The following is a 13,732-nucleotide window of genomic DNA, read 5'->3' on the forward strand; positions in this document are numbered from 1 at the left end:
GAATATACAACTTTTTGATGTGTTACCCTTTTGAAGTTACATTTGTACTTTTATGTAATAAACAAAATAAGCTGAAGAAATTGATGAAAATAAACTGGTGTTATTTCTATTATTAAGTTTAAATTATTGTCTTTAAAGCAATTTTGGGTGCAAAGCGGGAACATTTATGAAATGAATCTGCTGGAAATCCTTTAGAAATGTTTGTTTGGATTGGCATAATATATTTGATCTTGGAATTGGAGGTTATACCTGATTTTTCTCTTTTATATCTTGTAGGGGATCGTAATTAGAACACCTCTCCAGTGGCCTCTCAATAAGGGTTTTTCTTTTTCCTGTTGGCTTAGGGTAGAGAACTTCCCAAGGAGTGGAGCAATGGGTCTTTTCAGTTTTCTTACAGAAAATGGTCGGGGGTGTGTGGCTTTGGTTACAAGGGACAAGCTTATTTATGAGGTAAAATATACGTTTTCAGTTAGGAAATTCTCGGTGTTTCATTTCTATTCGATCTGAAATTGTGTTTTTGTTAATACAATCTGATTGCACATGTTCAAATTTTGATTTGTTGCATTCTGAATTGTCTTGGCCTTTATGTACTTTTAACGATGTTAAATTTACTGCCAAAGCATGCAATTGGTGATGACTTTTTCTTGCCTTATGCAGACATTAAACCTGAAGCGACAATGTGTCCCACTGCACGTTAATCTAGTTAGAAAAAAATGGTATTTTCTTTGTATAACTCATAGCATTGGAAGAGCTTTTTCTGGGGGTAGCTTATTGAGGTGTTATGTGGATGGTGATCTAGTTTCATCTGAAAGATGCAGGTTCTAGGCCATCTCTATTCTTTTTTATTCATCTTTTGAAAAAGGTTGTAAGATTTATTTTTCTCAAAACAGATAGATGTCCCTAACAATAATACTTTTTTGTGTCAGATATGCAAAAGTTAATGAATCATTAACAAGTTGCACAATTGGTGCAAAACTTAATGTGCCTATATTTGAAGAAGAAAACACTTTGGAGTCGATCAAAGATTCAGTTCCTTTTCTTGGTCAGATTGGTCCTACTTATTTGTTTAGTGATGCCATTTCTTCTGAGCAAGTCCAGGGTATCTATTCCCTTGGACCAAGCTATATGTATTCCTTCCTTGAGAATGAAGCGGCACCTTTTTATGATCACCCGTTGCCTAGTGGAATTCTTGATGCTAAAGATGGTCTTGCATCCAAAATTATCTTTGGACTCAATGCGCAGGTTTGCTCTCTTACATGAACGAATAATTATCTCTAAGTTTACTGTTTTGTCTGGCTATGAACTCTAAGAAGTTAATTTCTCCTTTCAGGCAAGTGATGGAAGGACATTGTTTAATGTTTCTCCAGTGTTTGATCATGCAATGGATAAGAACTCCTTTAAAGCGACTGTGATGCCTGGCACACAGTTGTGTTCAAGACGCTTGCTGCAACAGATAATTTACTGTGTTGGTGGTGTATCTGTGTTTTTTCCTCTAATCACCGAGTCTATTAAATATGAGAATGAAGCAAGTGCGCAATTTGAACATACATTGCTGACACCTATCACAAGAGAGCGTCTCACAGCTGAAGTTATTGAGATAGTTGCTTCGGTCCTAGATGAGAATTTAGCAAATCAGCAACAGATGCATCTTCTTTCTGGATTTTCTGTACTTGGATTCTTGTTGCAATCGGTTCCTCCACAGCAACTTAATTTGGAAACACTTTCTGCTTTGAAACATCTCTTTAATGTTGTTGCAAACTCTGGTATATCTTAAACTGTTCCTTGGTTTTTATTTAGCTGGCTTCAAATTCATCTGCTAATTTTCTTATTTCTTCTGTTGCCTTTTGGTCAGTGAATTCCTAAAAATATTTCTTGTGTGTTTATGATTTTCCTTTCCTTCAGGCTTGGCAGAACTGCTTGTCAAGGATGCTATATCTAGTATATTTCTTAATCCTCTTGTCTGGCTCTACACGTCTTACAAGGTTCAGCGTGAATTGTACATGTTTCTCATCCAGCAATTCGATAATGATCCAAGGTTGCTTAAGAGTCTATGTCGGCTCCCTCGTGTTCTCGATATGATACGCCAATTTTATTGGAATAATGCAAAGTCTCGATTTGCTATTGGCAGCAAGCCTCTTCTGCATCCCACAACCAAACAAGTTATTGGAGAGAGACCTAGTCTAGAAGAAATACATAAAATCCGCCTTCTATTATTAAGTCTTGGCGAAATGAGCCTCAGGTATAGTTCCTTTGTCAGATGAATGTGTTCTATGGTCTGTGAACATGTACTTGCTGTCATGTTTCCACTTGTCTGTTGTAGCAGGTCATTTTCATCTTTTTCAAGTTTCATTTAAAAATGTCCTGGCTTTGAGGGACAAGATTTAGGCGTGTTGAAGCTAAAATACTAATTTTTGAAGTCCTTATATTAATGGATTTTGACATCTCCTTCATCTTTTGTTGCTGGTTTCCTGGGGTTCCTGGATTCCTTGAGCTTTCATTAATTCTTAATTTTGGTTTTTTAATTATTTTTTTTGTGCCTTGCTCCTTGTATACACCCTCTGTACTTGGGTAGCACGCTTGCACTTTTTTTAATGCATTATTTACTTCTGAAAACAGTTTACAAAATGTCCTGGGTGATATGCAGGCAAAGTATTTCGGCAGCAGATACAAAAGCTCTCATAGCTTTTTTTGAGACGAGTCAGGATATGTCATGCATTGAGGATGTTTTACACATGGTTATTCGTGCTGTTTCTCAGAAACCACTGCTTGCTCCCTTTCTTGAACAAGTCAATACCATTGCTGGCTGTCACATTTTTGTAAATCTTCTTCAGAGGTTAGTTCTCAATGGTTACAAATACAATAATGAATGAGGTGATGACCTTCTTCTTCATTGTTCTATGGCATATGAGTTGTGGTCTATGGTATTTTGTTTGTTTGGTATCCATTGGGTTATGCCGTATAACGTTAGTGAGCTGTTAGTTTCTTTTGGCAAGGCAAGTTCGGTAGACATCGAAATATTGATTTATGGATGTTTTTGCCGCATTGTTTGTTCGGGTGTTTATGGCAAGAGCGGAATGCTTGATGCTTTGAGGATTGTGAACGGTTTATTCTTGACATTAAGGTTGTGTTTGTTTCGGGTGTAAATGAAATTGAGAAAATATTTTACACCCTGATGTGTGTTTGGGTGCACATGTAAAACTCGGTCAAATTGAAAACCATTTACTTTGACTGTAAAATTTTGCCCCTTCACCTGTAAAATCATTTACACTCTCAATTTACCTTCAAACCCATTTTTACGGATTGAAAACCTGAAGAGAGAGAGAGAGAGAGAGAGAGCCAGGAACCCAGCCAAGTTTCGGACCAGCCTAGATCGCGCCGCCCCACCACCCAAATCACGCCGCCCCACTGGACCGGCCAATCTTTCTCTCTTTTCTCTCTTCTTCCTCATCTCGTCTTCTCTTCCATTTTTGACTTCTGCTCCTCCATCTCTATCAAACCCAAGCCTAGATCCTGCACACATCGATCTTGTCGCCTCAACCCATCCCCCAACCCAACGACCTCGCTGTCTCAACCTATCCCCCACCCACGTGGTCACTGCACTCTTTGGTTTTTATTTATTTATTGTAAAATTACATTTATTCTTGGGTTTTGGGGGATTGGTGGTGGGTTGATTCATGGGTTTGTGGGTTTTAATGGTGGCCGATTGGGGGTGGTGGATTGGTGGCTGGGGTGGTTTGTGGGTTTCAATGTTGTTAGGCTGTGGGTTTTGGTAGATGGGTTTTGATATTGATTTTGAGATTGATGGGTTTTGATTTTGATTATGATTTTTTCAGGTTAATTGGTTATGTGGTGGTTGTTAGTGGCTGGGTTTGTAGTGGCCGGTGGTTGATGGTGGAAAACATTTTACATATTGCCAAACATAGCCTAAGTCTTTCTTTTTCCGTACTCTCCTTGATTGGAGTTTGGTTGTGCCATTTTGTTCTTGTTTATCTCTTCTTGATCTTTTTGACTGTTGTAATCTGGGTTCCTGATTTGTACCACTGTAGTACACTTCCAGTGTACTTGGTTGGCTTTTCTTTTTCCTTAATAAAAATTCTTACGTTACTTATCCAAAAAAAAAAAAAAAGATCTTTTTGACTGTTGTAATCTGGGTTCCTGATTTGTACCACTGTAGTACACTTCCAGTGTACTTGGTTGGCTTTTCTTTTTCCTTAATAAAAATTCTTACGTTACTTATCCAAAAAAAAAAAAAAAGGGATGAGGTGATGAACTTTGACAATGAAGTGATGACCAGCTCTGTTTTGTTTGTTAGAGTTGGAATTCTTGTCCGGTATCATTAATGTCTCCAATCCTTTGTTGGACATGTTCCAGTCTATTAACCATGCCAACTATCTTCCTCCTAATACAGATGACTGGATATAGACAGATTTGATGACATTAATTGACGTGCAACTTTTGGAGACAATAAAATGTACTGATACTTGCTTGTTGGGATAGGTGTAACAATATAAGTTGGGGAAAAAGAGTGGTAATGACTTTAGGGATAAATCATAAAGGTGGGTATGCCAGTTGAATAGCTATAGTACAATAATATATGTAATATAACAGCCTCTAACATCTGATTCTTTTGAGGTTTCAACTCAATTCTGAGATTTTTATTCAATCCTCTCTGATATCTGTTAGTAGATATTATTTTCAGCATTTTCTTAATAATTTAAAATTCAAAATGTATTTTTGTATGGTTCATATACTTTATTAGTTTATAATAGGCTCTAAATGGAAGGTCTCCTACATTTGTTAGTAAATGTTTGGTTGTCATCCTTAATGAGTAACATTGGGTTTATAGTTAAATTTGTAGACTATACAAACTATTTACATGTTAGAAACTTTCTAAGTTGATGAGTAGCCTTGTTTAATAAAACTTTCTATATATATTTTCTTTTGCTACTTCATTCTCCTTACATGAAGTAGCCTTGTTTAATAAATTGTTTCTAACTTATCGAAAGAGAAAAAGTCAATGGGAAGGCTTTTGAAACCAATTGTGTACTCATGCTTTCATAAGAAAGAGTGGCAATGGTTAGTGAGATATGTTGTGGGGAATGGGTTTAAAATACAGTTGATATTCTCTTTTGGAAGTCAATTCTGAATCATTTGTCGGTACATTTTCCAGAACCTATATAACATTGAGCAACTTCACTGTATTCTCACCAGGGAAATTCTAAGAGTTTGCTTCATCTGTAAATTTTTTAATTATTCCACCATGGTCTAACAAAATTTATGTAATTGCAAGTATTATTCTAATTCTGAGATTAAAATTTATTCATTTATAAAACTGTTGCAAATCACCAATGATGAATCATCATGGAATGAATGAATTTCATGTTTCTTTTAAACTTAAGAACAACTTGTGTTATTTTTTTAATGATTTATTTACTTATATGTTATTTTATTATTAGTATTGTCATTATATATTGTGCAATTTGCATTTCACTTCTTTTACGAATAAGCCAAGAGCTTGTAGCTTAACTGACACCTTCTGGTATGAATGAATTTCATGTTTCTTTTAAACTTAAGAACACCTTGTGTTATTTTTTTAATGATTTATTTACTTAAATGTTATTTTATTATTAGTACTGTCATTCTATACTGTGCAATTTGCATTTCACTTCTTTTACGAATATGCCAAGAGCTTGTAGCTTAACTGACACCTTCTGCTATTTCCAGTGGAGACATCTAGGGTTCAAATCCTTCTCCCTATTGTAACCATCGAATAAATCACTTTCTTTTACAAATACATTATAAATGATGTGAAGTCTGGCATCCAGCTGCAAAAGCAAGCTTTGAAATCATGATGTATGACATCACTCATTCTAATATTGTTATCTTTAAATTTGTCTTTGACAGGGAATCTGAGCCTATTAGATTGCTTAGCTTACAGTTTCTAGGAAGACTTTTGGTTGGTCTTCCATCTGAGAAAAAGGGACCAAGGTTCTTCAATCTATCCGTTGGAAGATCCAGATCGCTTTCAGAGAACCCTAAGAAAATCAGTTTAAGGATGCAACCAATTTTCTCAGCCATGTCGGATAGGTTGTTCAGGTTTCAACTGACAGATAATTTTTGTGCCACCTTGTTTGATGTTCTTCTTGGTGGTGCTAGCCCCAAACAGGTAATTACACTATAGTGAAACCACTTTCTTTTCTATCTGTGTTGTTGCTTGTTAGTATTCAATTTTTTATGACATATTTTGGGAACAACAAAGAGGTCAAGCCATCTTCCCAGGAGGGACTTTGACTTTGAATTAGAATTGTTGTTTGCAGGTGTTACAGATGCAGAACCAGCTTGACAGGCAGAAAAGCAAGGGGCATAACTCTCATTTTTTTCTTCCTCAGATATTAGTACTCATTTTCAGATTCCTATCATGTTGTGAAGATGTGCATGCGAGAATGAAAATAATCAGAGATCTACTTGATCTTCTTGATTCAAATCCTTCAAATCTTGAAGCTTTTATGGTATTAGTACAGTAAAGTTTTGATGCTATATTCATGCTTATCTTAATGCTTAAAAGTACTGTCTAAATACTCAATTGCTGCAAACAGGAATATGGGTGGAATGCTTGGTTAATGGCTTCTATACAGCTGGATGTGATAAAAAACTACAAAGTTGAGTCACGAAATCTAAGTGACAATGAGATAAATGAACAGCGTCTTGTGAGGAACCTCTTTAGTGTTGTTCTTTGTTATTATATGCATTCTGTAAAAGGTGGCTGGCAGCAGTTGGAGGAGACGGTGAATTTCCTTCTTGCATACTTTGAGAAGGTTTGTTGGAATCTTCACTATGCCATCAATATCTTCTTTAATTTATCTGTAATTCTTATTTAAGTTGCTATTACACTTAAAATATCAGTTTGCTTAAATATTGTTGCTCTGCAGGGAGGTGTCTCTTATCAGTACTTGCTTCGTGATATATATGATGATTTGATACGGAGCCTGATGGACTTATCTTCTGAGGAGAATATTTTTGTGTCTCAACCATGTAGAGATAATACATTATATCTACTAAGACTGGTCGATGAGATGCTTAGCTCCGAAATCGATCTTAAACTTCCGGTATACAACTTTGAAGACTTCACGACTAGATTACTGTTATATTTATCATCATTTTTCATTTATACTGTTTGCTACCATTTTTCCCACCCCATCATTCATCCCCCCCCACCCCCCTCACCCCAAAAATAGGGGGATAAAAATGAATGTCCTAAAAATCACATTAAGCATTTATTTGCTAGTGACCTAATATTCTCTCTCTCTCTCCATTTCTTTGGTTGACCCACCTTTCCACAATTTCATGGCAATGTGCTCATTCTTCTGATTCTTATGGATAATTGATACCAGATACTAGAAATGGTCACTTGACTTGCACTTGGATGTCAATATTCACTATACATATTCTTCTATTCCTAGTTGTGTTAAAATTGCGTAGATTTTTCATTGGTGTTAATAGAGTTAGAAAGATGGTATAGGGATAATATTATGTTGTACAAATATTACTCTTCTAGAAGAGTTATTCAAGAGATGAGGTGTCCCTATCATATGTCACCATCAAGAATATTCCCCTTCTTGTTGTGAATAACTCTTGCATACATTATAATGGGTGGTTTGAGGGCTGGAATTCAAAATTTCTCCCTTTCTGTGCAATTTCTTTATCCTTTATTCCCTTTTTTAACATAATATCATAGCCATAAAACCCTTGCTTCAGATTCTTTCTTGCATTTATTTCCTTTCCTTCTAGTCTTTCCTTTTGCCCTTACATGTTTATCCTAACTTGAGTTGAACACTACTGGGCTGAGTACTTGGTTTCTGGACATTTGAATGTCATTGGGTGTTGTGTGAAGATGAGGTAATGATTCTCGTCTTCACCAACATTGTTGTGACCATTGTTGGTTAATAGGTTGTTCATGGAACAACAGAACCAAGATTGTGGCTGCTGGGTTTGTTGATTCCTGATGAAAAAGAGGTACTTCTGGGGTCTTTCATAGTTTCTTGCTGAATCGGCAGGGGTTCCTTGGCATATCTTGTTTATCTTGGTAGAAGTTTGGCCCAAGCTTGACCTGTTTGACACAATTTATTCTGGCTCAACTCGAGTTTGACCTGATTTATTCTGACTTGACCTGATTTTGATCCAATCATATATATTCCTTCTCAGGCTATTCCGGTGTTGGTCACATTTTGGTTGGTTTTGGTATTTTTCAGTCGATACAGACTTTATTTTGACTGGATAAAGTGTTTTTGGCTGTTGTAAAGCACATTTTGTCCAGTTTGGGTGTTTCGAATGAAACAAAGCATACTTAAGTCAGTTTGTGTATTTTTCAGCTGATTTAAAGCATCTTTAAGCCGGTTCAGTGACATCCTTTGTTGCTTCGAGTCCTTTCCACCATTATTAATCTTGTTTAGGCAGCTTCTAAGGTCATTCCACTATCCATTTCTACTGTCTGGTCTAATTTTTTTACTTGTTTGCTTGCACCATGAATGCTAGACTAAACCTATTTCTATGTTAATTACTTTGGGTTCTCCCATGACATCAATTAAGTTTATTGGAAAGAACTACATCTATTGAGCCTGATATGTTGTGATATTCTTTAAGAGGAAAGGGGTTACTTGATCATCTCCAGTATTACTCACCATCATCCTCTACACCTGTAGTGATGCAACTAATTCAGACATTTTGACTACCTTTCCCACCTTTGCTACCTTAACAAGTCTTTGGGATCAAGAACTACATCTATAGGGCCTGAAATAGATAACACCAGAATTTTAGAAGACAGCAATGGTAACCAATGAAGTTTGGCATGGCAGATGATAGCAATAGCAAACTACAGATTCTTGTGTGGTGGATGGCATCAATGGTGGTTGAATATGATGGGCAGCTCTTTAGAGGTTACATTGGCTTTGATACTATGTTTTCTAGGTTGAGAACTTGTGTTTAAGGTTAATTATTTACCTTAACACATGTAAATGTTATCTATAGCTTAATTCCAAAGCAATATTACTAGTTTGACCCTATAACTAATATATTAATCAGAATATCTATTGAGTTACACACACCTGATGGGTCTTGACTCTACGACCTCAGCTTCCACCTTGCTCTTACAACAAGTGGAAGTGCTGTTTCTGTTAGATTTATTGGCTATGGTTCTTGAAATTACATTGTTGCTCTAGTGAGTCTTTAGGGTGCTCTATAAAACAAAAAACAACCCACTGTTAAATTGGGTGATTAGGGTGGGCTGATATAAATTGCTATTTGAATTACGTAAACTACATTACGTAGGTTTTGAACTTCGGTGTGGTAGTTGGATGCATAATATCTTTATCTTTCTAGTACTTGTATGAGGTTTTGATCTTAGTTGTTTTTAGATAACAACATTCCATTGCTATGAAAGTTATGGTTAACTGATGCCTATCAGCATGCATGAAGCTCACATTGCATTGTCATTTTATCAAATGGATTTTAATTGTCTATTTATGTACTTTGTTTTTGACCTTCTTGCAGTTTCCAGCAAGTAGCGCTGATTTTTCTCTGGACTCCTTAGAATTAGATTGTCACAAAGATTTTAGCTCTGCTTTATATGAGATTTTGCAGGAAGAGGTCGATGACCAAATATCCAGGTATTGCCACTAATTTCTTTCCTCTTTCTTCTTCTTCTTCTTCTTCTTCTTTTTTTTTCCTAATGGTGATATCAATTTTTTATGCATGTCTTTGTTTTCTTGTGTAAGTTTATGAGATTGTTAATTTTACCATGTCTTTGGGCAAGTGTAGGGTTGTCTGGCAGTCATTGCAAGTAATAGGCTATGAAAAAGGATTTATTTATTTATTTTTCTTTTGTAATTGTTAAGCTAGTTACACATATTAATAATTTAACCACTTGAAAACTGGAATAATTTTGGATAACAATAAAATTTGGATAATCCCCTTGTGCCTTTTAACAAACAGGCAATAAACCATGTATTTTGCACATGCAGCCTTTTTTTAATAAGAATTTATCATCAGATTAAACTTAAATAAATAAAGTACCTCTTCACACATTCTTTGTATATTTTCCATGGACTAGGGTTGCACCATTTTTTTACTTTTTAATGAATTTTAGTTACTACCACCGAATATCTTGGTTCAAGTGGAACTCTCCCCAAGTACAAAGTGCTTGGGGGGGTTTTGGGGGGGAGAGAAAAAAAAAAAAACAAAAGGGAAAGGTGTACAAACCCCCTTGTGGTTTATCTATAAAATACAAAACCCCCCCTGAAGTTTTGAATGTGATACTTAATCATTCATTGGTATTGTTTTTTGTGTAAATCATTAAATATATGTCAAAATAAATAGTGAGTTGCTCATGTGATGACACGTGTCTATATTCAAAGCATCATTTTCACATAAAACGATTCCATAGGGTTTTATTTTTTAATTACACTAGAAACCTCAGAGGGTTAAGTATTACATAATTAACCGTTTACATATAAAATAATATTATAATGGGTTAAGTTTTTCACTCAAAACCTCAAGGATGTTGTGTTTTTTTGGGGAAATTACTGCAGGTTTTGTGGTCCCTCTAATAGGTATATGGCAATATATAAGTTGGAGGAATGAGGCCACCAAATCTAACTCCCAATCAAAAGATCAAACAAATCTAACATCCAAAATTCTCATTGCCCTCGTAGTTTGCCTCACCAATTATTATTTATATTAATACTTGATATAAACTTTGGATTATATTTAAGTAGGCTTGATTTGACTGAGGTCCTTATTATATTATTTTTTAAGGGTTAAATGCAAATTACCACCATAAACTATGTGCACACCACACTTTAATAAGTTGCAATAGCAAGCACAGACACAGCAAAAAGCTCAGCATGTCCGTGTCTGACATGGTCAATACATGTATGGGCCGCGGTTGTGACATGGATATGAAAAAAATTTTGGAAAAAGAAGAAGGAAATATTGGATTTTTGACGTGGGCTGTGTTGGTCTCAGCCCATCGCTTCTCTCTCTGTCTCTCTGTATTTGGTTGTTTTCATCCTCCATCTGCACTCTGGTGAAATTCAGCAGTGCTGGTCTTGGCACACTGACATTCGTATCAGTCGATTGGCATTGGTGTAGGCCATTGATGCTGCTCTTGTTGGGTTGGCACTCTCACCATCTGCTTTTGCTTTGGATTGTTCCAGTGCAATCAACTTCTAGACGAAACTGTCCATTATTATGATTATTATGGTTATTATTTGGAGGGAACACAATTGGCAGATGTTTGAGGATTTGGATGGATCCGTTATCTAGCCTTCCAACTTACTTTTTATCTCTTTTTACTATCCCTACACATGTGGCCAATAAAATTGAGAAGTTGCAAAGGGATTTTTTGTGGGGGGATTCCAAGACACATTTGGTGGGGTGGGATAAGGTGTGTGCACCTGTGGAGAATGGTGGGTTAGGAGTTAGGAAATTAACTACTTTTAATAAAGCCTTACTAGGAAAATGGTTATGGCGGTTTGGGGTTGAGGAGACAAGGCTTTGGAGAAGGGTTATAGCTTTGAAGTTTGGGAAAGAGTGGGAGGGATGGACATCCAAGCTAGGTAGAGGTGTACATGGGTGTGGTTTGTGGAGAAGTATCCGGATGGGTTGGGAGGTTTTCAGCAAAAATATTCAGTTAGAGGTAGTGGTGGGGGATAGAGTGAAGTTTTGGATAGATAGGTGGTGTGGGGACTCACCATTCCAACTGACCTTTCCGGCTGTATTTGGGATTGCTTCCAATAAAGCAACCTCTGTGGCCTCTTGTTTGGAACGGTTGGGGATAGAGGAACGGAGAAGCTGGGATGTCCGCTTCATTTGGAGACCAAATGATTGGGAGATGGGTGTTGTGGATGATTTTCTTCGTACTTTGGGTTCTAATTTACTCCAACCGAGAATGGAGATCGTTTGAGATGGAAGTTAACGAAGAATGGGGATTTTAATATCCGCTCGTTTTATAATAAACTACGAGGTCCCTTGCTTATTGTCTTTCCTTGGAAAGGTATTTGGAAGGTTAAGGTTCCTCGGCGTGTTTCTTTCTTTGTTTGGACTGCCGTATGGGACAAGATTCTTACAGGTGACAATCTGCGAGGTAAAGGGTTTGATTTTGTTGATTGGTGCATTATGTGTCATTGTAATGGGGAGACGGTGGATCATTTGTTACTTCATTGTGGAAAGGCTTATCGGCTGTGGAGCTTAGTTCTTAGATCTTTTGGGATTTCATGGGTTTTGCCAAGATCGGTTGCAGATACTCTTTTTGGTTGGTGGAATTGGTTGGGAAGGCATTCGTTTAGCATTTGGAATTTAGCTCCGTTGTGCTTAATGTGTTGTATTTGGAGGGAGCAAAATTGGCGGACGTTTAAGGACATGGAAAGCACTAATGACCAGCTGCTCGCTTCTTTCAATGGCTCCCTTTTCAACAGGTCTAGGGCTTGGGGACTCACCTCTAGTGATTCTCTCCCCATGTTTCTTAGTTCTCTCTTTTGTAATTAATTTTCTCTTTGTTTTTTCTTTTCTCTTTTTGTAATCTTTGTTATGCCTTATGCTGTTTTGCATGAGGTAGTTTTTTTGAATATACATCTTTATTACTTATAAAAAAATAAATAAATCCGATGTCCAATTGCTTGCTCTCTTTTCTGGTTCCCTTTTTGACTAGGCTAGGGCTTGGGGACTCACATCTAGTGGCTCTCTTCCTTTATTCCTTAGCTCTCTTCTTCTTTGTAATTAGTGTCTTTTTATGTTTTTGCTTTTCCATCTTTTTTGTACTTTTGATATGCTGGTGCTATTTTGCATTTAGCAGTTTTTTGAATATACATCTTTCTTACCTATCAAAAAAAAAAAAAACAGGTCTAGGGCTTGGGGACTCACCTCTAGTGATTCTCTCCCCATGTTTCTTAGTTCTCTCTTTTGTAATTAATTTTCTCTTTGTTTTTTCTTTTCTCTTTTTGTAATCTTTGTTATGCCTTATGCTGTTTTGCATGAGGTAGTTTTTTTGAATATACATCTTTATTACTTATTAAAAAAAAAAAAGATCCGATGTCCAATTGCTTGCTCTCTTTTCTGGTTCCCTTTTTGACTAGGCTAGGGCTTGGGGACTCACATCTAGTGGCTCTCTTCCTTTATTCCTTAGCTTTCTTCTTCTTTGTAATTAGTGTCTTTTTATGTTTTTGCTTTTCCATCTTTTTTGTAGTTTTGATATGCTGGTGCTATTTTGCATTTAGCAGTTTTTTGAATATACATCTTTCTTACCTATCAAAAAAAAAAAAAAAAGGATTATTATGGATATTATTATTATTGTTACTATTATTTTACTTACTGAGTGGCCGACTGAATTTAGCTGCGTATTTTTGTTTCTAACTCTTTACATTGAAACTTAAAACAAAGTTGGATGACAATTTTGGGAGTAGTATTCTTAAAACTTTTATAAGGTTAGTTACAACAATTATTATCAGTAATTAACTTAAAATATATTTGAACATATAAAATATAAATAAAACTATAAGTAAATTAATTAATTAATTGTCATAATATATCCCCAGCATGTCATGTCCTAAAATTTCAGGAAATGCTGTGTCGCCTTGTTCCATGTCATGTCCGTATCCGTGCATCATAGTTTGCAATCAAAACTCTACTTAGACCATTACGACAATGAGGACCCTGCCAGCCAAGTCAGTGTTGAAGTTAA

General features: G+C 36.1%; 1 protein-coding gene across 2 annotated transcripts in view; it reads left to right on the top strand.

The window, feature by feature from the left end:
- Positions 1-13,732, top strand: part of LOC112022100 (BEACH domain-containing protein B) — a 66,735-nt gene that overhangs the window by 27,830 nt on the left and 25,173 nt on the right. For both annotated transcript variants that reach the window (XM_024054673.2, XM_024054688.2), the window contains 11 exons: positions 277-450; positions 658-818; positions 927-1,242; positions 1,331-1,763; positions 1,903-2,239; positions 2,645-2,833; positions 5,905-6,166; positions 6,318-6,509; positions 6,597-6,815; positions 6,930-7,106; positions 9,547-9,662. In XM_024054673.2, coding sequence (XP_023910441.2) covers positions 277-450; positions 658-818; positions 927-1,242; positions 1,331-1,763; positions 1,903-2,239; positions 2,645-2,833; positions 5,905-6,166; positions 6,318-6,509; positions 6,597-6,815; positions 6,930-7,106; positions 9,547-9,662 — 2,576 coding nt within the window. The remainder of the gene's footprint in view (positions 1-276; positions 451-657; positions 819-926; positions 1,243-1,330; positions 1,764-1,902; positions 2,240-2,644; positions 2,834-5,904; positions 6,167-6,317; positions 6,510-6,596; positions 6,816-6,929; positions 7,107-9,546; positions 9,663-13,732) is intronic.

The sequence above is a fragment of the Quercus suber genome, unplaced genomic scaffold, assembly GCF_002906115.3.
Source record: "Quercus suber isolate HL8 unplaced genomic scaffold, Cork oak 2.0 scaffold_588, whole genome shotgun sequence".
NCBI classification, from domain to species: domain Eukaryota; kingdom Viridiplantae; phylum Streptophyta; class Magnoliopsida; order Fagales; family Fagaceae; genus Quercus; species Quercus suber.